The 20,860-nt window shown below is 38.2% G+C and overlaps 1 protein-coding gene across 3 annotated transcripts in view; it reads right to left on the bottom strand.

Moving 5' to 3' along the window:
• The window catches only part of aqr (aquarius intron-binding spliceosomal factor), an 87,733-nt gene that overhangs the window by 4,300 nt on the left and 62,573 nt on the right, over positions 1–20,860 (bottom strand). For all 3 annotated transcript variants that reach the window (XM_059955896.1, XM_059955915.1, XM_059955906.1), the window contains exons 25-33: positions 20,380–20,489; positions 16,211–16,346; positions 15,536–15,745; positions 11,619–11,756; positions 10,392–10,463; positions 9,871–10,058; positions 5,640–5,811; positions 5,261–5,431; positions 4,512–4,597 (exon numbers count right to left, since the gene is read on the bottom strand). In XM_059955896.1, coding sequence (XP_059811879.1) covers positions 4,512–4,597; positions 5,261–5,431; positions 5,640–5,811; positions 9,871–10,058; positions 10,392–10,463; positions 11,619–11,756; positions 15,536–15,745; positions 16,211–16,346; positions 20,380–20,489 — 1,283 coding nt within the window. The remainder of the gene's footprint in view (positions 1–4,511; positions 4,598–5,260; positions 5,432–5,639; positions 5,812–9,870; positions 10,059–10,391; positions 10,464–11,618; positions 11,757–15,535; positions 15,746–16,210; positions 16,347–20,379; positions 20,490–20,860) is intronic.

The following is a 20,860-nucleotide window of genomic DNA, read 5'->3' as shown; positions in this document are numbered from 1 at the left end:
ATCCTGTTAACTGTCCACTCCGGCCGAGTGTAGTCTCTTCCACTACCATAGCCTCCTTTCAATGGTCCATTAACAGTACAACCCAGCCTTGTTCTGATTGCAAAGGGTCCATTATTAACACCGTGAATCACTTGCAACGGCTCCAATGCTTTAGGCGTATTCACTCCTATTAGCAGCTCAATATCTGAATCAATTTCTGTCAAATAAATATGCTTCAGGTGAGACAATTCCTGAAGATCTTTCTGACAAGGTATGTTTCCTCTGTAGACAGGCATATATTCCTGCGTATAGATAGTAGGCATTTCACAATAGTTTACACTATCTAAGTCAGTGACTTCTAAAACAACGTAGCTACGCACAACCTTCTCTTGACACATGGTATGTAAAAGAAAGTGTGTTCATTTTCCTGTCAGGTTAAGCTTGTTCATGAGGCTCACTGTGCAGAGCACTGCAATACTTCCTTGATTTAAGAAAGCATAAGCAACCACTGTATTGTTACTCTTAGACTTCCCCTGAATTATAGAATGTTTACAATCATGATCATCAGCCCCCATAAGGCCATTAAATACTAGGGCAGTACCCGCTGTTGTGCTTGATTCTTTAAAGGAATCTGCACTCCTTACTTTAGTCCCAGGCTTTACTAGCTTCACTTTTCACTTTTTAGTAGTGGCAAAGCTGATTCCTTTAACTTGAGAATGAATGTGTGATTTAGTCTTTTTCACAGATTTGCTTACTGCTGGTGATGCAGGATCATATACATTCCCAAACACTGGGTGTGTAGCAATCTTTACTTGCCTTTCAATAAAAGCAAAAATGTCAGTGAAAGTAAACTTATAGGTTGTGCCTTTCTTGCAGTTTACAGACCATCGATCTCCATTTTTCCCTTGGTTTATGGGGCAATTTCTTTATGGCAATCATATTAGCAGGCACATCCAGCTCACACATGTACTGCAATTCTTCCACGGCATTACAACAGTCCCTAGGAAAAAGACTGCAATCCTTAAGAACTTTCACATCTTCAGAATGGATATGTGAGTAAGGAAGAGCCTTTTTCATGTAGTCCGCAGCAATTTTGTGGTCATCACCAAAATGTCCCTGTAGAAGAGCTTGGACCTTTATATATCCTTGCTCTGGGCTAGCTCACTGGCAAATTTTGACTGCAGGATAAACTCCAGTGAACTGTTTGAGAAAATAGAGATGGTCACCATAATCGTCAGTCTTGCCTTTGATGCTATTTTTGAAAGCCCTCTTAAACGAATGATACTGTGATGGATTGCCATTGAATATATTAATCTCTCTTTTAAGGCACACATGCAATGCATTGCTGCTGCATCACTAAGCTTGCTATTTCTTTTTCCAACCTAATGGCCTCCAGTGCACTATTTTGATTTTTATAATCTGAAACACAAGTGCCAAACTGTAAAACAATGTCCTCAGAATCTCCATGTGCTACTGGATATGGCATAGGTTCAGAGTGCCTCATTGGTGCAGGCTTAGAATGAACAAATGTATCCACAGTAACATCGAGTATGTTGGATTTTCTCTGTGCCATGTCAACATAGGAACTCGTCACCAGAGAACTGTCTTGCTGGCGCATGTTTTGCACCCACAGCACTTGAAGCTCTTAACACTTTAACTCTGGCCATCTTGGCTGCAATTTCTTCCTGGAACTTAAGCTGCTCCAGAGCACCTTGTGCTACTCAATATGGCATAGATCCTTTCTCCAAAACTGCTCCATCTTTCTCCGAAGCTGTTCTCCCATCTGCTCCTGGTTTCTCCAAAGCTCTTCCACCATCATCTCCTTATTTCTCCTAGGTTGTTCTTCCTGTTCTTTCAATGCACATTTATCCCTCAGTTGTTGTTGCTTTGCTCATAACTTGTCTAAATCGGCCTCCATTTTAATATTCACCAAAGAACTATCAGATGCACAGGATGCTCTGCTCTGCTAGCAACAGAATGTGTTGCATGTATGTTAGACACACTGTCTTCAGGGTGTACGTCATTCTTAAAATCATCAGTTTTATACATAGTCACAGCATGCTCTGAAGTTTGATAAATATTTACATTTTCTCCAGCAATTTGACCTTCAACATCGCATGTTTGTTTCGACCATGGCTGTGACTGTATTAATAAGGTTATCAATATTTAAATAGCTTTCAATATGCTTATCTTGCACTGAAATAAGCATTGCTGACAACAACATGTTGTCAAGCAACATCTTCATGAAGATTTTCTAATTCATCCAATTGCGACTACACTTCCAAGACATCGTGCTTTTCTGGTATGAGGAAACTTCTATTTAATGGTATTGAATCATTAATCTTAATAATTTTATAATAGCCCTTTAGAACATTGTCACCAAGGAAGGTTGAATTTCCCTTTAGGTACTGATTTGAAGGTCACTGCTTCCAGCTTGACTCATGTTGTTTTCCAAGTACAAGAACCAGACAAAACAACAGCATTCAATTCAGACTTGGACAATCAACATATTTCAGCTTTTCAAGAGAACCAAACATAGAATTCACAGGCAAACATCACTATACAGTTTATAGTCTTTGATGACCATTCCAAACTGTGTTCCAAACCCAAACACACAGGATGAATCAACAAATGGCCCTGACTTGCCACAAGCTGCTCCAAGCTATGGTGCTTCTAATTTCGCAGACACATTCGAATACTGATGTTCATTTGCTATAACTATTGAGATCTTTTCTGACAAAATGTAGCTGCCAATTCTAACCAAACCAATTGCTGCTGCTGGCACCCCCATGCAATTGTTATACTTGCATGATGCGCGCTCAATAATGATTGTTCCAAAACTCAAAGATATATATTTGATCCTTTATCAGCAATTAGCAAAATACAATAATGAGGCAAAGAAGCTTAAGCATATTTAAACGCAAATAAGTGTAACTAAGTGGTCAACTAAAGACATGACACCCGCCAGTCCCCACTGCAAACTGTCCCAAGCAAAGCATGAATATGCAACTTATTCCCTCCGCTTTTACCATGCCCCCACTCATGTGACTAGTTACCATAACACCGAATACAATGCCAATACAGAATAGATGCACGGCTCCTACAATGACAAAGGAGGAAAAGGATTAATGGTACAACTGAAATTTGAGATAAAGGCATTGACAACTTTCTGACAGTATGTTATAGAGTGGAAATATAAGAGTGAGTTCCAATGGATGACTTTTGTGAGTGAAACATCACTTGCTGACAATGCAGGAAATAAGTAATAACTTAATGCTGGAAAAGTTGATGAACAAACTTACACATTGAAGTTTACCAGGAGATACAGAGTCTGAATGGAGCAACAGGAGCTTGGAGTGCACCTGCCAGTGAAGTCTGTGAATTTATGGCAGGGCTTTCTAAATGTAGTTCATGGAGAGTGGAGATAGGAAGAATAGCCAGTAGAATACTGAAGAGCACCTGTTAATTTCATTAGCAGAAAAAGAGTGAGGCAAAAGATGGCTGGGAGGTGAATAGTTGATCAGATGTAGACAAGAAGTTGGAACAGCATTGAGTCCATACAGAAATCCATACCTCACATGTAATCTGAGATGATAGCTGAGAGATGGACTGCACTGAACTCAAGAGTTAGGAGAGTATTTCAGGCACTGTGATAAGGGAGCTTTGGTTCTATCACTATCTATCTGAGGAATTTTGGTTTACCCAGCATCTAATATCACAAGGACAACACGACCATAAAATTGCCCAATTCCTGCTTGAGATTCCCTCTCTAAATTTCTATTTAATGCCTAAATCAACAAGATGGCTCACAAATATTCCTTATCTTACAAAAGAATGCTTTAGAATCCTACATCTATTTTAAGCATAGTCTACCCTCATTTCAAAAGATCACTGGCAGAAATACTGACACCTTGAGCACTTTCAGCATTGCCTGTAGAACTACAGCTGGTACGTGAAGAATAAGTGTTAGAAGTAAAGAAGTCTTCAATCACTTTAAGCAGCATAAAAACAGGTCAAGTGACAAAAAAAGCTAAATATGAAGAAGGGACCAGCAACTGAAAGTAAATGGAACATTTTTAAAATTCCATTCCAGATTGCTGCTGTTTTACGCTTATTACCATTCACCAACAGCTTAAAAATGCTAAAGATACAACTTACAGCAATTGTTCATTTTTACTGTTATTTCATCATTTAATTTGCCTTTTCTGTAGTAGTGAAATAATTTTTTTTTCCCCTGACTCATCATCAGGAATGGTGTTCAATTTGGAACTTTATTTGATATAAAAGGCAATTCTTGAAGAATGATATAAAGCACATGAGTTACACTGTACACTATAATTAATGTTCATGTGGAACTATATTGTGAAAAAATGAAGAACGAAGTAAATCCACTGAAGGATTTATTTGATTCTAGTGATCCAATTACTTTTATTTAGGGCTTTTAACCTGTTGTATCAACGTGAATAAATTCTGTAATGCTGGCATCAATTGCAACATCCAGGGGTTTGAAAATGTCACGCCTCACACCATACCTCAGATGTCCAACAGCTTTAGTTCGTACCAGTGAGAGGATAATATAATCATTCTGTTGTCCTTGGAATCTGTCCACTGTGGTCACCTGCCAGGAAGACAATAGACTCCTCATTTCTGAAATAACAACTTAGCTTGGGGGAGTAGAAATGAGGAAAAAAAACTTACAAATTCCCTTAAAGGTTCTCTATTTGAAATGTTTAAATCCTTTGTTAATGCTGTAGACTTTATAAATTAAGTCTCAGTAAAAATAAGTGTTTGCAGAAATAAAACTCTAAAGTGCTCCATGCAGCATTCCAATTCTGGATCACAAATGACAGCAGAAGAACAAATTCCACACGTTTGCTGAGAAAATGCAGCCCAAATGAGCTGACTTTTTCATTCACAATCCAGTGCTTAGGTGCATAAAGAATTTGTTGAGATTAATATGATGAATACTTCATAAGCATGTTAAAAAAAATCTCCCTTTCATTGCAATGCCTTCACAGGCCATCTGTAGTGCAACTCTTAGCAAGAAATTAACTAACACTCAGTTATGAGATACTTTCTAATATTCTTTTTATTAGCCACTACACTAAAATATTCAACAAGAGTAAGTGAAATTGGGAATTAACAACCAAGGAAAATTGAATATGCAATTTTTACACACTACATCAGATAATTTCCATCTAATTGATGTTTAAAATCTAGTTATAATCATTATATGATACTGTAAATCTGTCATGTAGCAATGTTTGAAGAGGAATCTTACCTTGCTTGGACGACCTATAAGAGGATTACTACCACAACGTTGATTGATTACATCACGAATCAAATGCTTCTGACCATTATAGGTTGTCAAGATACTAATTCTCTCTGCAGGATATCCCAGCAGGCGCATGTACATGAATAGGGCCACTGCATACTCAGCCTCGGCCAGATTCTGTTAAATGTGAGCAACAATTTGAATTACAGAAAAGCAGGCAACGGATTTGAAACATGATTGCACACAGGTTTAAACACACACACAAAGAATATATTTGTTAAGCTCTTGCATATTACTTCAAAAATATCTAGATGATTTTGGAAAAAATGCTAATGGTAGATAAATCAGTCAGCAATGTTAGATTATTATTAAGCAAACTATTTACCTGGTAGAAGTATGGATTTGGTTCTGATTCACCAATTCCATTGAAGTCCTCCACATTGATAAGTTGGAAGTCATACACTAACCCAGCATTAGCAGCACAAAACTCAGGTAGCGTCTGGACGTGCGGAAGGTTACCAAGTTTCTTATAACGCCAGTTATAGAGGTTGCACAAACTTTAAGGAAAATAAAGTAGAGCAAGTCAATAAGACCATAAGACCAACAAACAAAATTAGGGCATTCAGCCCATTGAGTCTGTTGTGCCATTTCATCATGGGTGATCTATTATCCCTCTCAACCCACTCTCCTATCATCCTGTAATCTTTGACACTTGATTAATCAAGAACTCATCAACCTCCACCTTAAATATACCCAATAACTCGCCCATTTGTGGCAAAGAATTCCACAGATTCACCACCCTCTGGCTGAAGAAGTATTTCCTCATCTCTGTTCTAAATGGACATCCCTCAATTCTGAGGCTGTGCCCTCTGGTCCTAGTTTCCCCCACAATCATAAACATCCTCTCCATATCTGATCTACCCAGACATTTCAATATTTGATAGGTTTTAATAAGACCCCCCCCCCCCCCCCACTTCTAAAATGCAGCAAGTACAGGCACAAAGCCATACTATGTTTCTCATGTTAACCCTTTCATTCCTGGGATCATTCTTGTGAACTTCCACTGGACTTTCTCCAATGCCAGCACATCCTTTCTCAGATAAGGGGCCCAAAACTATTCACAATACTCCAAGACTGGTCTGACAAATGCCTCATAATGGCTCAGTGTTCCATCCTTGCTTTTGTATTCTAGTCCTCTCGAAATGAACACTAACCTTCCTAACCGTTAACTCAGCCTACAAGTTAACCTTCGGAGAGTCCTACTAGATAAGTTTTGTGAGAGCTTAGATGAACAAGAGCAAAAATGGTCAAACCCAGAGGAGATCAAAGTTCTTATTGACAGTTATTTTGTTTCTTTTAAACAATGAACAACAAACTGGACTGGACTTGGTAGTTTATTACCCATAAAATAGCTTCTTCAGGTTTACTTCCACTCAGTGCGCACATGTTGTCGTCACTGGGCAAGAAATTGTACAGTACAAGATTTTTTACACACACCAGTCATTACAAATTAGAGGGAACATTGCTACTAATGCCTCCAGAATCTCTTCAGCTACCTCCTTCAGAACCCTGGGCTGGAGTCTATCTGATTCTGGTGACTTTTCAGCTTCCCAGGCATCTTCTCCTTAGTAATAGCAAGGACAATCACTCGTGCTCCCATCCCTCCACTATCTCTTTGTCCCCTATTACTATCTCTCCAGTGTCATTTTCCAGTGGTTCAATATCCACTTCTGTCTCTCTTTCACTCCTTAAACAGTATATCTAAAACAACTTTTTGTATCCTTCTATATTATTGGTTAGTTTACCTTCATATTTCATCCCACTTCTCTTTAAGGCTTTTGTTTAGTTGCCTCTGTTGATTTTTAAAAGCTTCCCAATCCTCTACCTTCCCACAGATTTTTGCTATATTATATGCCCTCTCTTGCTTTTATACTGTCTTTGACTCCCCTTGTCAGCCATGATTGCCTAATCCTCCCTTTAGAATGCCACTTCATCGTTGGGATGCATCTTTCCTGCACCTTTTGTATTTCCCCAAGAAATTCCAGCCACTGCTGTTCTGGGGTCATCCCTGCTGGTGTCCCCTTCCAATCAACTTTGGTCAGCTCCTCTCTCACGCCTCTGTAATTCCCTTTTCTCTACTGTAATACTGATACATCTGAATTTAGCTTCTCTTTCTCAACTGCAGGGTGAATTCTATCATTTTATGATCACTGTCTCCTAAGTGTTCTTTTACCTTAAGCTTCCTAATCAAATATTGGTCAATTCAGAATTGCTGTTTCCCCCAGTGCACTCAACCACAAACTGCTCTAAAAAGCCATCTCAAAGGCATTCTAAAAATTCCCTCAGCTGGGATCCAGTACCAACCAGATTTTCCCAATCTACTTGGATCTTGAAATCTTGCATGATTACTGCAACAATGCTCTTTTTATGTGCATCTTCTGTATTCTATTGTATATTTCTGTATTCTATTGTATATTGTAGCTCACGTCCAGGTCACTGATCACAGGTCTGTGTATAACATCCATCAGGGTCTTTTTACCCTTGCATTTTCTTAACTCTACCCTCAAGAGTACTGCATCTTTGGATTATATATCACCTCCTTCTAAGGATTTGATTTCATTTTTTACTAACAGAGCCACCCCACTCCATCTGCCTACCAGCCTGTCCTTTTGATACAATGTGTATCCTTGGGTGTTAAGCTCCCAACTATGATCTTCTTTCAGTCATGACTCGGAGACGTCCACAACATCATTCCTGCCAATCTCTAACTGCTCTACAAGATCATCTACCTTATTCCATATATTGTGTGTATTTAAATGTAACATCTTCATTCACGTATTCATCAGCCTTTTTGATCTTGGTCCCCTGTTACATTTTAATTCATCCCACTGGCCACAATTTTGCCCTGTCATCTGCCTGTCCTTTCTAACAGACTCCCTACACACAGCATCTACTGTATACCAACAGCCCCATCAAACCTATCACTCTTGTTCCCTTACTCCTGCCAAATTAGTTTAAACCCTTCCCAACAACTACAGCAAACCTGTCTGCAAGGATATCAGTCCCTCTCGGGCTTGGGTGTAACCCACCCTTTTTATACAGGTCATACCTTCCCTAAAAGAGATCACAATGGTCCAGAAATCTGAAACCCTGCCCCTTGCACCAATTCTTCAGCCACCCATTCACCTGCCAAATTATCCTATTCTTAGCCTCACTGGTACTTGGCACAGACAACAATCCAGAAATTACCACCCTGAAGGAGGATCTGCTTTTTAGTTTTCTGCCTAACTCCCTGTATTTTCTCTTTAAGACCTCTTACCGTTTCATACCTATGTTGCTGCTACCAATATGTACCACGATTCAGGCTGTTCATATCCCCCTTTAGAATGCTGTGGACTCGATCTGAGACATGCCTGACCCTGGCAACATACCATCGGGTGTCTCATTCATGTCCATAGAAACTGCTTTTTGTGTGTGTCGTTTCCTCCAATTATGGAATTCTCTGTCACCACCGCACTTCTCTTTCCCCACTTCCCTTCTGAGCCTCAGAGTCAGAATCAGTGTCAGAGACCCGGTTGCTGAAACTTCCCCTGGTTGTTTGTACTCCCCCCCCCCCCACCACCAACATAGTATCAAAAGGGGTATACTTATTATTGAGGGGAATGGCCACAGGGATACTCTGGACCGCCTGCCTATTCCCTTTCCCTCTCCTGACATTCATCAGGGGTGACTACTTTCCTTTAGCTCCTATTTACTAATTTCTCAATCTTCCATATGAGCCAAAAGCCATTGAACTGCTGCTCCAGTTCCTTAACATGGTTACTAGGCTGCTGCTGCAGCTCAATGCACTCCTTAGGGAGACTGCAGGTCTCTCAAATTTCCCTCATCTCACACAAGGAACATACAACTACCTCAGGTTTCCATTCTCAGCATACTAGCTATGTACTAACAGAAAGAAAAAAGCTTGATAGAAACTTTCTTACTTAGAACCTCCTCCTGTGCTTACCCAAAACTTGCTCTGAAGCTGGACCACTCTAATAATGGCCACCCCAATTACATCTCCTTTCTTTTTACTGGCCTCAAAACTGATTGGCACCTGCTGAGAAGAAAGCTGAAAAGTATCCAAGCTCTTTTTAAACCCTGCTCTGGGTCACTAATGAACGGCCACTTGTGCTGAATAAAATAAATACTATAAAAATCTGACATGCTTAAATAAATGGACTCCTTTAAGTGCATTGCTATTTCCTGCTTCTTCAAAAATCTCATATGGTTTCGAAGAATGGTTGAGTTGGTAACCCCACTGTGGGCATTTCAGTAGATAATCTATTCACCCACTGTATTACAGTATCACAAAAATGGCTGAAAAATGGCACTTCTGATATTCAGCATTTCCATTTTGTGATACTGTAGTACAGTAGGTGAATAGACGTAGTAGAGTGGCTCCACCTGCCATTGCAGTGGATGTTAATGATCCTGTGGTACAGCTCGAAGCACACTGTTTTAATTCTCAGTGCCCCGGTAACTTCAAAGAAAATATGTAATTATTTGTCTCATTATCTCAAAGTTAAGAAATGCAGGCCCTGCTATCTTTACAAAGTAAGTTTTCTTTGTTTTACCTTGCCCTTGCTCTGCCCTGTGCATCAAGATCCACAGTTGGAACACCCAAACGAACAAAACGTGTGAACAGGGACTGCTCCATGTTGGAATATTTTTGGAAAGCCATGTTCTTAATGACAGGTGGAAGTTGGTGGTGATCACCTATCATAATCCAACGCTTCAGTCTACTGAAGCCATCTTCAGGGTTCTGTTGAGAATGCAAATATAGGAGATATTTCTAATCCAAAGAACTTTGTGAAAATTGGAAGACTACCCACACAGACAGCATCAAAAGAATCAATATCAATGATTTGCTTGTCATTTAGTAATCAGCCAATCTTAAAAAAACTTATTTTCGCTTATGAAGCTAAATGCACTGATGACACTACATATGAAGATATAGTCAGGTTAACAACTTAGATGCACAACACTAAATTGCATTTGAGGAGTACTAACAAATTTTTTGCCTGTAGTGACCAAAGCCATTCCCAGCAACTGAGCCTTAGTTGTGGTTACAATATTTTACTTAATGACTTATTACCTGCAGTAGGAGTGGAATAAATGTTTCAATCTCAAGAATCTGTGCAGCTTCCTCCATTAGGATGTTGTCATACTGTCAAAAGATGATAATATTTTGAATACAAACATACAAATATAAAAGAAACCTCTCTTCATCACACCCATCAAAAAGCGATTAATTGAAGTATGTAAACATGATTTAGTGATTGTGGGTCCAGTTAAGAGAGATACATCAGTCCAAATGATAGAACATGTGGTCAACCTGGTTAGCAGCATAATATCAAAGTACTCCTGCATTAGGCATCACAGATTCACATGCAAGGTTAAACTTTCTCTCCTCTACCCTTTTGGGATCCTAATATAGTGCAATATTTAAAAATGCCCAGGCTAATTATACAAATCTGATTTCAAATAGCATTTCTGGCAAACTAAGGTGAGCTTTGTATTTCATAATTCCAGTGGATTTTATTCATCAGACAGTGAGTCCAAAATTCAAATTAACAGGCCGTCATCATTCACCTATTAATGAACTCTGAATTATGTCTGGTAACACTGGAAGTAAAATTATTGTTTGAAAGGGCATACATATAGGGATATAGATTTGTAGCTTTAAATATAAAGGAAACTAAATAAAATGACTTAACATTGAACTTGTAAGAGATTTGGAGGAATGTCACATATATTTCTGGGAATCTGACTAAAAGTTCTGGGAAAGAGACTAAAACTGAAAAGAAAACAAGACTGAATTTATTTATTAATCTGGAATCAAAGTAGGCCATAAGGGAATGGCAGAACAGACTCAATGGGTTGAATGGCCTTATTCTCCTCCTATGTTTTATGGTCTATGGTCCAATTCCAAAAATGAATATTTTGTGTTGAGCTCTTGCTGTTGACAAACAAATCCAAATTTAGTTTCATATATATAAGGATATACTATAACATTATTGTACCACTATTTTGAGATCAAATGCACAGGATTACAACCTAAATATAAATGACATTCTTTGCTGCCTGCTTTGTATTTAAATTGTAAATTCAAATCTTAACTGCAAATTTAAATTAAAAATGTTTGGAAATAATCATTCAGTGAATGCAAGATTTCATATTTGGTTTTTAAGTACACAAATGACTTTGTACAAAGGAACAGGCTTAAAATACTGCATACTTCATTAATCAAGAGATAAGCAGCTCTAAAATATTTCAGCCTCTTCCAAGAATTACTGTGTTAAAAGATTCAATTACACTTTACCTTGAAGCCTAACTCTACTAGGTCATGTCGTTTCAGGGCAGCATGAGTACATGTCATGGCAATGATCTTTGCTTCTTTTACCAATAAATACTTAGATCTGTCCAGTCCACTGCGCAACAGCTCAAAAGCCCGAAATTCCTGCAGAAATGACCGAGAAATCAAATTTTTAAAAAAGTACTCCAAAGCAATATAATAACTAGATATGTTACATCTAGTTATTATAGATGGAGTTTAATGCTGATAAGTGTGGGGTGCTACATTTTGGTAGGAATAATCCAAATAGGACATACATGGTAAATGGTAGGGCATTGAAGAATGCAGTAGAACAGAGTGATCTAGGAATTCAAATTACGCATAGTTCCCTGAAGGTGGAATCTCGTGGATAGGGTGGTGAAGAAAGCTTTTGGTACACCGGCCTTTATAAATCAGAGTGTTGAGTATAGGAGTTGGGATGTAATGTTAAGATTGTACATGGCATTGGCAAGGCCAAATTTGGAGTATTGTGTACAGTTCTGGTCACCAAATTATAGATATCAACAAAATAGAGAGAGTACAGTGAAGATTTACTACAACATTACCTGAGTTTCAGCACAGGGAAAGGTTGAACAAGTTAGGTCTTTATTCTTTGGAGCATAGAAGGTTGAGGGGGGACTTGATAGAGGTATTTAAAATAATGAGGGGGATAGATCGAGTTGAAGTGGATAGACTTTTTCCATTGAGAGTAGGGGAGATTCAAACAAGGGGACATGACTTGAGAGTTAGGGGGCAAAAGTTTAAGAGTAACACGAGAGAGAATTTCTTTACTCAGAGAGTGGTAGCTGTGTGGAACGAGCTTCCAGTGGAAGTGGTAGAGGCAGGTTCGGTAATGTCATTTAAAGTAAAATTGGATAGGTATATGGATAGGAAAGGAATGGAGGGTTATAAGCTAAGTGCAGGCCAGTGGGACTAGGTGAGTGTAAGCGTACGTATAGAGATTGGAAAATGTTTTGTCTTTCTTTTGAAGGCATTGTCCCTTTGGCGTAGATTAAGAAAACCTTTTCTGATATTCTAAGAAAAAGAAAGTCCATTGAAATTGCAGCTTAGACGTGCTGAACAGCTGAAACAATTCTAATCTCATTCTTTTTTAAAAAAGTATCCTTATACATATATTACTCCTCTTTGAATGATGCTCTGGTTTATCTCAGTGACAAAGTATGCTATGTTACATTAAGCTTCTTGGTATAGTTTTCCAAATATGTCCTCGTCTCCAAGTACTTCAGTGGAAGCTGATGCTTAAAATGCATGAACAACTCTACAATACTTTTTCCTGACAGTAAAGGAACTCTTTCTATGACTACTTGTTGCATTCTTAGCTTTGTCGTTTAATACAAACAATTTTCCACTCACAATTTAATCTTTTAATCTATCTGTGACCTTCCAGTACATAAATTTTATATTTTTTCACTCCTTATCTACTATTTGTTCTATACATATTCATGGACCTTTATTTAATAAATATTTCTTCCACCCCCCAGGACTAAAGAAAACTTGACACTTCAATGTTGCGTGGTTGGAGTTCCCAGCATTTGGGTGAAATGTTAAACTGATCTCTGCTGGATCAGCTAAATACTTAGGATGCTGCTACATTATTTGGTATCAGTCTCAGCATTCAGGTGTGGCCTTGGAGCAAATTGCATACACGGAACAGAATTTTAATTGAAGCCTAACTTTTCTGTGAGTCAAGGTGGGTGACCTCAGAGGGAGGGACAGAACAAGATTTGAGCATTTGTTAGGACATGGGTGACAGAATTTAGTTTAGTTCAGTTCAGATTCAGATCAGGGAGAGGGATAGGTCTGGTGACTGAGGAATGCAGTTTGTGTTGCAAACCAAAGCCAATGTTTTCAGTCATTCCAATATCTAATTCAAGAAATTTCTGCTCATCTAATACTGCACAAGATAAAAGGTAGCTTTGCATAAAGCTGGGCATTGCCAATGTACGTGTGGAAAGTAATTCTATGATGTTAAACACAAGAGATTAAGCAAATGCTGTAAATCTTGAGTGACACACACAGAATGCTGGAGGGCTGGAAAGAAAGAGGGCAAAAGCAGAATAAGAAGGTGGGGCAGGGAAGGCGTACAGACGGCAGGTGATGGGTATGACAAGGTGAGAGTGAAGGTGGGTGGTTGGGGGGGGAAGATATGAATTAAGAAGCTAGGAGGTGGTAGAAAAAGAAATAAAGGGCTGAAGGAGGAATCTAGTAGGTACAGACAATGGACTGTGGAAGAAAGGGAAGGAAGAGGAGCAGCAGAGGAGGATTTGGTGGGCAGGTCAGAAGAGTGCGAGAGAGTGAACCAGAATGGGGGATGGAAAAAGAGAGAAGGGGGAGTGGGAAGGATCTACTGGACAGTAAAAAAAATTGATGTCCATGCCATCAAGGAGGCCACCCAGATGGGATATGAGGTGTTGCTTCTTGAACCTCAGTATGGCATCATTGTGGGGTAGAGGAGGCCATGGATTGACATGTCTGAATGGGAATGGAGAGTCGAATTGAAATGGGTGGTCACTGGGAGATCCTGCCTTTTGCAGCAGATGGAGGTAGATGCCCCAACTTTGCAGACATCCAACACATATTTGAGAATTGGCAATGGTCAAGGATAGATCCTTCAGTGATAACAAAGGAATATTTAAAATATAGGAAAAGAAGTTACTGTAATTGATACAGAGGCTTCAGTTGAATTATCGACGAAATAAGCAGGTGAGTAACTTCCTACCTAAATGGATGACAGTGCTGAGGCTAGTGAGAAGTTTGTTTAAAATTGTAAAGATATAAGATTACTGCTGTAATAATAATATTAAATGAATAAACTCTTCTCAGACATTCAGCTGGGTACGAGTATCGACTTTAACCAACATTTTGATAACAGACTCTGCCATCTCCATCAGTGATGATGCCTGGGCATGTCTAGTCCGGTGATATTTACACCCCTGTTGTCAGTCCCTCTTGATGTGTTAGTCCTCATCCAATCAGGTTTCTACTGTCCCATTTGTTTACAATTGAATAATATTAAATCAGATGTAATCAGTGATTTTTTTTTGTCACAGTAATACCACAATTCTCAGGGGAGAAAACCCATTTGGAGAAGCTCAAAGAGAATTTTAGGAAACATGACCAAGAGTAAATTGTGGATAGAATATATGACAACCATATGAAAAAGTGGCCAGCACTCTCAATATAGTCTTAAAACAGGGATTATTTAAATTTCAAGTTTGCATAGGTGGGCTGGAGAAAACAAGTACAGCAGCACTGGAAATTGATGAGATAATTTCAGAGTCAAAAAGGCCCATAAAATCCTTGTGTTTATTGTGGGAACTGAGTTTGAAAGATTTAAGAATATTATTTACAGTAACGTAAGAGGTTATCTTTGCATTCTAGGAATTCTGCACAGCACAACCAGTTTATATTGCTGGACCTTCCTTATATTTGTGGTTACAAACCTATATGAAACTTGAAAACGTCCCCCAAATTATATGGACCAAGTAGAAATGATTTTAGCATCAAACAATAATGGTGGGTGTTTCTCTCCTTCACTCATCAGTACTAATGGTTTCTCTTCACAGTAGTTTTCATATTCTAATCTGTTCAGAATTTCCAATATATCAGACAATTAATGATTGGAACAATGTTGTGATTTCATACATTATTAAAATGACTTGACAAATAAGAAATAATAAACATCAGCACATCACAACAAATCTGACAGGTAACAAAGAAGTTATGCAATCCCATTTCAGAACACCATCTTTTTGTACATTTTGAGTTTAGCAACACCAAAACAAATTATATATCTATTCATTATGTGACTGGTGAAAATATGGACAACACAGTTAGTTAGTGAAAATGAAAAGATGATCACTATTCTTAAAAATATGGCCTACCTCCAACTGTGTAAATATTTTATTAATGTGCCTGAAACACCCTTCAGCTATTTCCATATCTTCTTTGTATGATTGACATTTAAAAATAGGCTGCGGTGCATTGGCAAAGTATTTATGGAATGGAAAGTGTTCAGACACTGCTGTAACATCACCAGACTTTCCACTTTTGGCTTTTACTTTGCTAAGATATTCTTCCCAACGAGACATCACCTGAATGAAAACAAAGATAACTGTACTGTCATACACAGCTGAAACAATCATTAAGAATGGACCTAGTAAAAATTGATTCAAACATTAAAAATTAAATCCTTAATTAAAATATGAATGGTAAATCATTTAAAACGTGATAGAGATGCTGAAATCTGGATGAAGATAAAAGGGCTGGAGGATGAGCAGACATGAGGACTCGGGGGCAGGAAGAACTATTAATTGTTTAAATCAAATTTTTATAAAGATAGTAGTGTCACATTTACAGCCCATTTAAAACAAGTGTGTCATGCAACCAGACATTGTAATTGAACATATAAACAAACAAGTGGGGATTACCGGAACATTAATCAGAAAATGCATTAAACGCTCGAACAAAAATCAATAATCAGGCCACCGAACACTGAGTTTGGATACTATTCTTAAAAATAGGGCCTGATATTTTTAGGTAATATAGCTATGTCTTACCTGATACAGGTAAAAATGTCCAGCTGTTTCACAGGTATACGAGACATCTCCAGGAACCCCGAGACTCTCTTGTAATCGCCCTACTTCACGCAACAATTCAAGTCTCCGAGCCAGCACATAATTCACTCGGCCATATCTATTATTAACAAGTAAGATTGCTGTAGCTAGGTATAGAAATCTACCCACAATTAAAACTACATATCTGGCTTATAATCAAGTATAAATACAGTGCTGCTTGTACACAATTAAGGTAACAATAAAATGGTAAAACAGAAAACAATTTAGCACAAATCTGAGAATTTTAAACTTATAGAGTGCAAAATATAAAATCTTAAGGTCCACTAGGTCTGAAGCTGGTCAATACATAAAAATCACAGCTATTATTACACACAAGCAGTTCTTTCGAAGTAATCAATTTGGCTCAATTACTTTTGTTCTTGACTGCAGATTCAAACTTCACTCCATTGTTCATGTATCTGATCTTGGCTGACCTTCCACTATATATGATTGAGATAGTGCTGATTGAAGCAGGCATATTCCTTCAGGTAGGAAATTAAACCAGCTATACAATAGAAAAGTATAGAACCAAGAAGCTTTTCAAAGTAAAACATGCATTTTCCTTGTGTCTTAGCCAAAATTCTATTCTTAATCATTACCATTAGAAAGATATTAGGCCACTGATTCATCCTGACACTACTCATTGAATACTACTATATATAGAAGGGATGCTATGTTTGCTTTTTTAATAGTAACTTCAAATAATTTATTATCTGTAAAGCACCTATCATGGAATTAAAGAATAATTACAGCACAGGAGACTGATCACGTCTGAACCAGTTCTCTGTAACAGAAACTCACGGGCTCCATCCTTTAGCTCCTTCTCCATAGACTTGCACATTTTCTTCGCTATGTAGCGGTGTGCTACAAGCGGTGCTAGAAAGTGGGTCGCCACAGCTACATATTTATCTAACTTTCTGCTGAATGGAATCTATCTATTACATTTGCAGGCAATTACCACACTGCATATGTTTTATAATGCTTTCCCTGTTATTTTGCAAATGTTAGCTCTAGTTCTCAATCCCTCCACCAAAATGAAGTCTGCCACTGTCTACTTTGTCAAGGTCCTCCATTATCATATATGCCTCCATCGTATTTTTTTTGAGTTTCACTTCTTCAAAAATAATCCCAGCCTCACAATCTGTCCTTTAACTGTAGTCCCCCATCCTAAGTATCATTTTTGTTATTCTCTTCTGAATCATCTCAATGTCCCCACATCCTTCCAATTAAGAACTGACCAAAACTGAACCCAATGCTTTAGCTGAGTTCAAACTCGTATTTTATAAACATACAACATGACTTGTCTGCTTTAATGTCTTTATTGATACATATTCCAGGTACCTCTTCTCCAGCACCCTTTATAAAACAGTATCAACACTGATTCTCCTCACTCTCCTAATAAAACACATCACCTCATATTTCTCTATGTTAGAATTAATTTAAATGATACAACGCATATTATAAAACAGGAAACCTTCAATTTCACTAACTGCTCAGCAGAACAGTGTGCACAATTGCTTTCTCTAGTTTATGAATTTTATTGTTGTGTTGTTACAAAGTACTTCCATGACAAATGCAATCCTGTAAGTTTCAGGTAAAATTTGTCCCTTTTATACACTGGCACCTTGTTTAGTGCTCGAAATGCACTGCCAGGAATGAGAGTGTGCTTGGTGGTAGTCCCTATGAAATTGGTACAAAGAACAAACACGAGGAAATCTGCAGATGCTGTAAATTCAAACAACGCACACAAAATGCTGGTGGAACACAGCAGGCCAGGCAGCATCTATAAGGAGAAGCACTGTCGACATTTCGGGCCAAGACCCTTCTCCTTATAGATGCTGCCTGGCCTGCTGTGTTCCACCAGCAAATTGGTACAAAGCCCTGTTCTTGCTGTTGCTACCTACAGCTGTGTGAGAATCTGGGTGCTAGGAAACCAGTGCTAATCCAGAGATTAATTACCTACCCTCGGTGCAGATGGTTTACTTGTGAGGAGTAGCGCTGGGTTGGCTGGGATGAGTGATATGCCCTCTCAGCAGTTTGTGGTACTCAGGGTTACATGGCAGCCAGCACTGCGTGAGAGCTATTGCTGGGAATTAACAACAATGCAATGATCTCTTTCATCACCATCTCTTGGATGTGAAGAATGCCACTGTCTTCCCCTCTTCTGGCTTGACTGCACAACTCTCACTAGCCCAGGAGTTTCTGCATGGTAATAAGTCCAATGGTAATCACTGACTTTTTGAAGCACATGCAGCTAAACATGGAGAGCTCCTGTGGAGGGTAGAGTTGCAAACCAAAGTTCTCAACACAGAAACAGGGAGGGCAGGAGTTAGGAATGGGGTCAAGGTATCCAGTTTTTTTGCACAGCCTATTTTATTAGTCAGAATGCCATGGTGGGTGGGCTGGAGGACCTATAATGAAGTAGTATTTCGTGAAGCCACAGCAAGCAGAGTAATAGTGTAGAATGTTTCAACTCCTACTTTTGAAGAGCACCATTTTCTAAATATGTATCATGTCCACTCTGCCACAATATTGATATCTGACTAACAGTTTTCAAATGGTTTTGAGAAGTGAAGCTGCAAAATAAATTCTCTCATTTCACAAAACACTTCTTGTGTGATGTGTTGCATCTTACAGGCTGCAGCCTGGAGGCAGAGAATAATGAAGAATTACATTGCTAGACATGCAGCATAACTTACCCAATGCAACTAGTTTTAACAACAGTTCAGCAACACCTTTTTTGCCATTTTCTCTGATTACTAGGTATGATACTGAGTGTTGCCTTACAAAAAGTAAACCCATCTCAAAATACCTTTGAGAAACTACTGAAAAAGTAGCTACTCGAGAGGCTAAAGTCCTCCTACTGAAGGGACTTTAGTAGTTTTGGACAGAAAATTGCATTTTTAATTCCAGCTACAATGAAGGAATGTTTTCAGCTGTCCAGTACCTTCACTTTAATGCTTTTCACTGTTTCATTTTTGTTTTATGTGAATAAAAGGTGGAAGAATCACAAAAATGGGCATAAATGATCTGACATATTCTGTGAAATCATATCTAAGGACATTTGATCACCAAATAGATATAAGAGACAATGAGGCAACAAGATTTATTACAAAATCCAAAGTACCAAACATACCACTAGAGTCTAGAAAACAGAGCTTTATATTGTAAAGTGTAATAACTGAGTACAAGCAATCCCTGGTGCCTTTGAACACCGTCACTTTATTTATTGAGACACAGCGCGACCTTTAACAATTGGCCTTTCCGGCCCTTTCAGCGGCGAGTTTAATCCTAGCCGAATCACAGAACAATTTACAATGCCTAATTAATCTACCAACTGGTACATCTTTAGAATGTGGGAAGAAACTGACGCGGTCATGGAGAGAATTTACAAACTCCTTATAGGCAGTGGCGGGGTCACTGGTACTGTGTAACAAAAAATGGATTACCTAAAGTTTTCCACTTAAGTTCTACCTGCCATTTTTGCCCATCTTGGTCTAAATCTGCTAAATAAGCATGACCCATAAATTCAGAGTTTTTTAAAAAAGCAAAAACAAACTAAGACCAGAAAGGCAGTGAAGAATTCATTTAAATACCAACAACATAGCAGGGAATTCAAAGAGCAGACACAAACTGAAGATAGTTGCAATGTAAACTGTAAGGGATAAATTATACTCAATAATTAAATATAGTTTAAAACCACTTGTCCTGATTCAATATATGAACAGATTATTCCTATGATGGCTTGTTTTTCTTCTTGAAACATTGAATCCATGTTTAATTTACACTTCTTCACATGAATAAATGATGTAAATCAATAAGAAAGTCTTTATTAATTTATCTAGAAGGTACAATAAGAATCAACAAAGATAACAGCAAAATTTTAAAGATAGCTCCAATTAAGCTTTGAATTTATACAAAAGATTTGCATTAATTCTGCAACATAAGAACATTACTTCACATTTGTACAAAACAACTTCAAAGACCAGTTTCCTAAACCTTAAATCTGATTTTCAGAGGGCATTATTGTATGACTTTGCAGTCTCAATTCCAGCCAGATAGTCTCAGTCTGTTGCAACTTTTATTAAATTATAATACTCCAAATTGCTCACCTGCTAAAATCCTTCTCAGTCTCCAGCTCCTCTTCGCCATGACCCAGTCGAAGAAGGTGACGCTCATCAATGTCAAGAGCCATGATCTTCTCAAACAGCTGGTTCAAAGCCTGTAGATTGACAGCAACAGATGACAGAGCTTTATAGAAGTGAGAATAACTTTTAAAAAGTCTTAAAACAGCTGCTCCAACTTATGAAAAGAAACTTATTTCTGTAACACTTCCATGCGTTGAGAGTTATCAGTATGGCTTTAGAACAGTGTCAATTTTGAACTGTGTATTTTTAGTTATTTAGATAATATGTAAAATTCATTTGCAACAATTTACTTCTGCACAAAATCAGTAAATTGTCTACCTTATAGGAAAGGAAGATGACAGACTTCTATTTATACAGCACCTTTCACAGTCGGGGGTTGTCTTTAAGTGCTTTTCAGTCAATGAAACACTCTGGAATTGTGGTCACTATTGAAATGTAAGAAACC

Source organism: Hypanus sabinus, chromosome 2 (assembly GCF_030144855.1).
Source record: "Hypanus sabinus isolate sHypSab1 chromosome 2, sHypSab1.hap1, whole genome shotgun sequence".
Taxonomy (NCBI): Eukaryota; Metazoa; Chordata; class Chondrichthyes; order Myliobatiformes; family Dasyatidae; genus Hypanus; species Hypanus sabinus.
The sequence above is the reverse complement of the archived record's forward strand: the minus strand, read 5'-3'. Positions and strand labels throughout refer to the sequence as shown.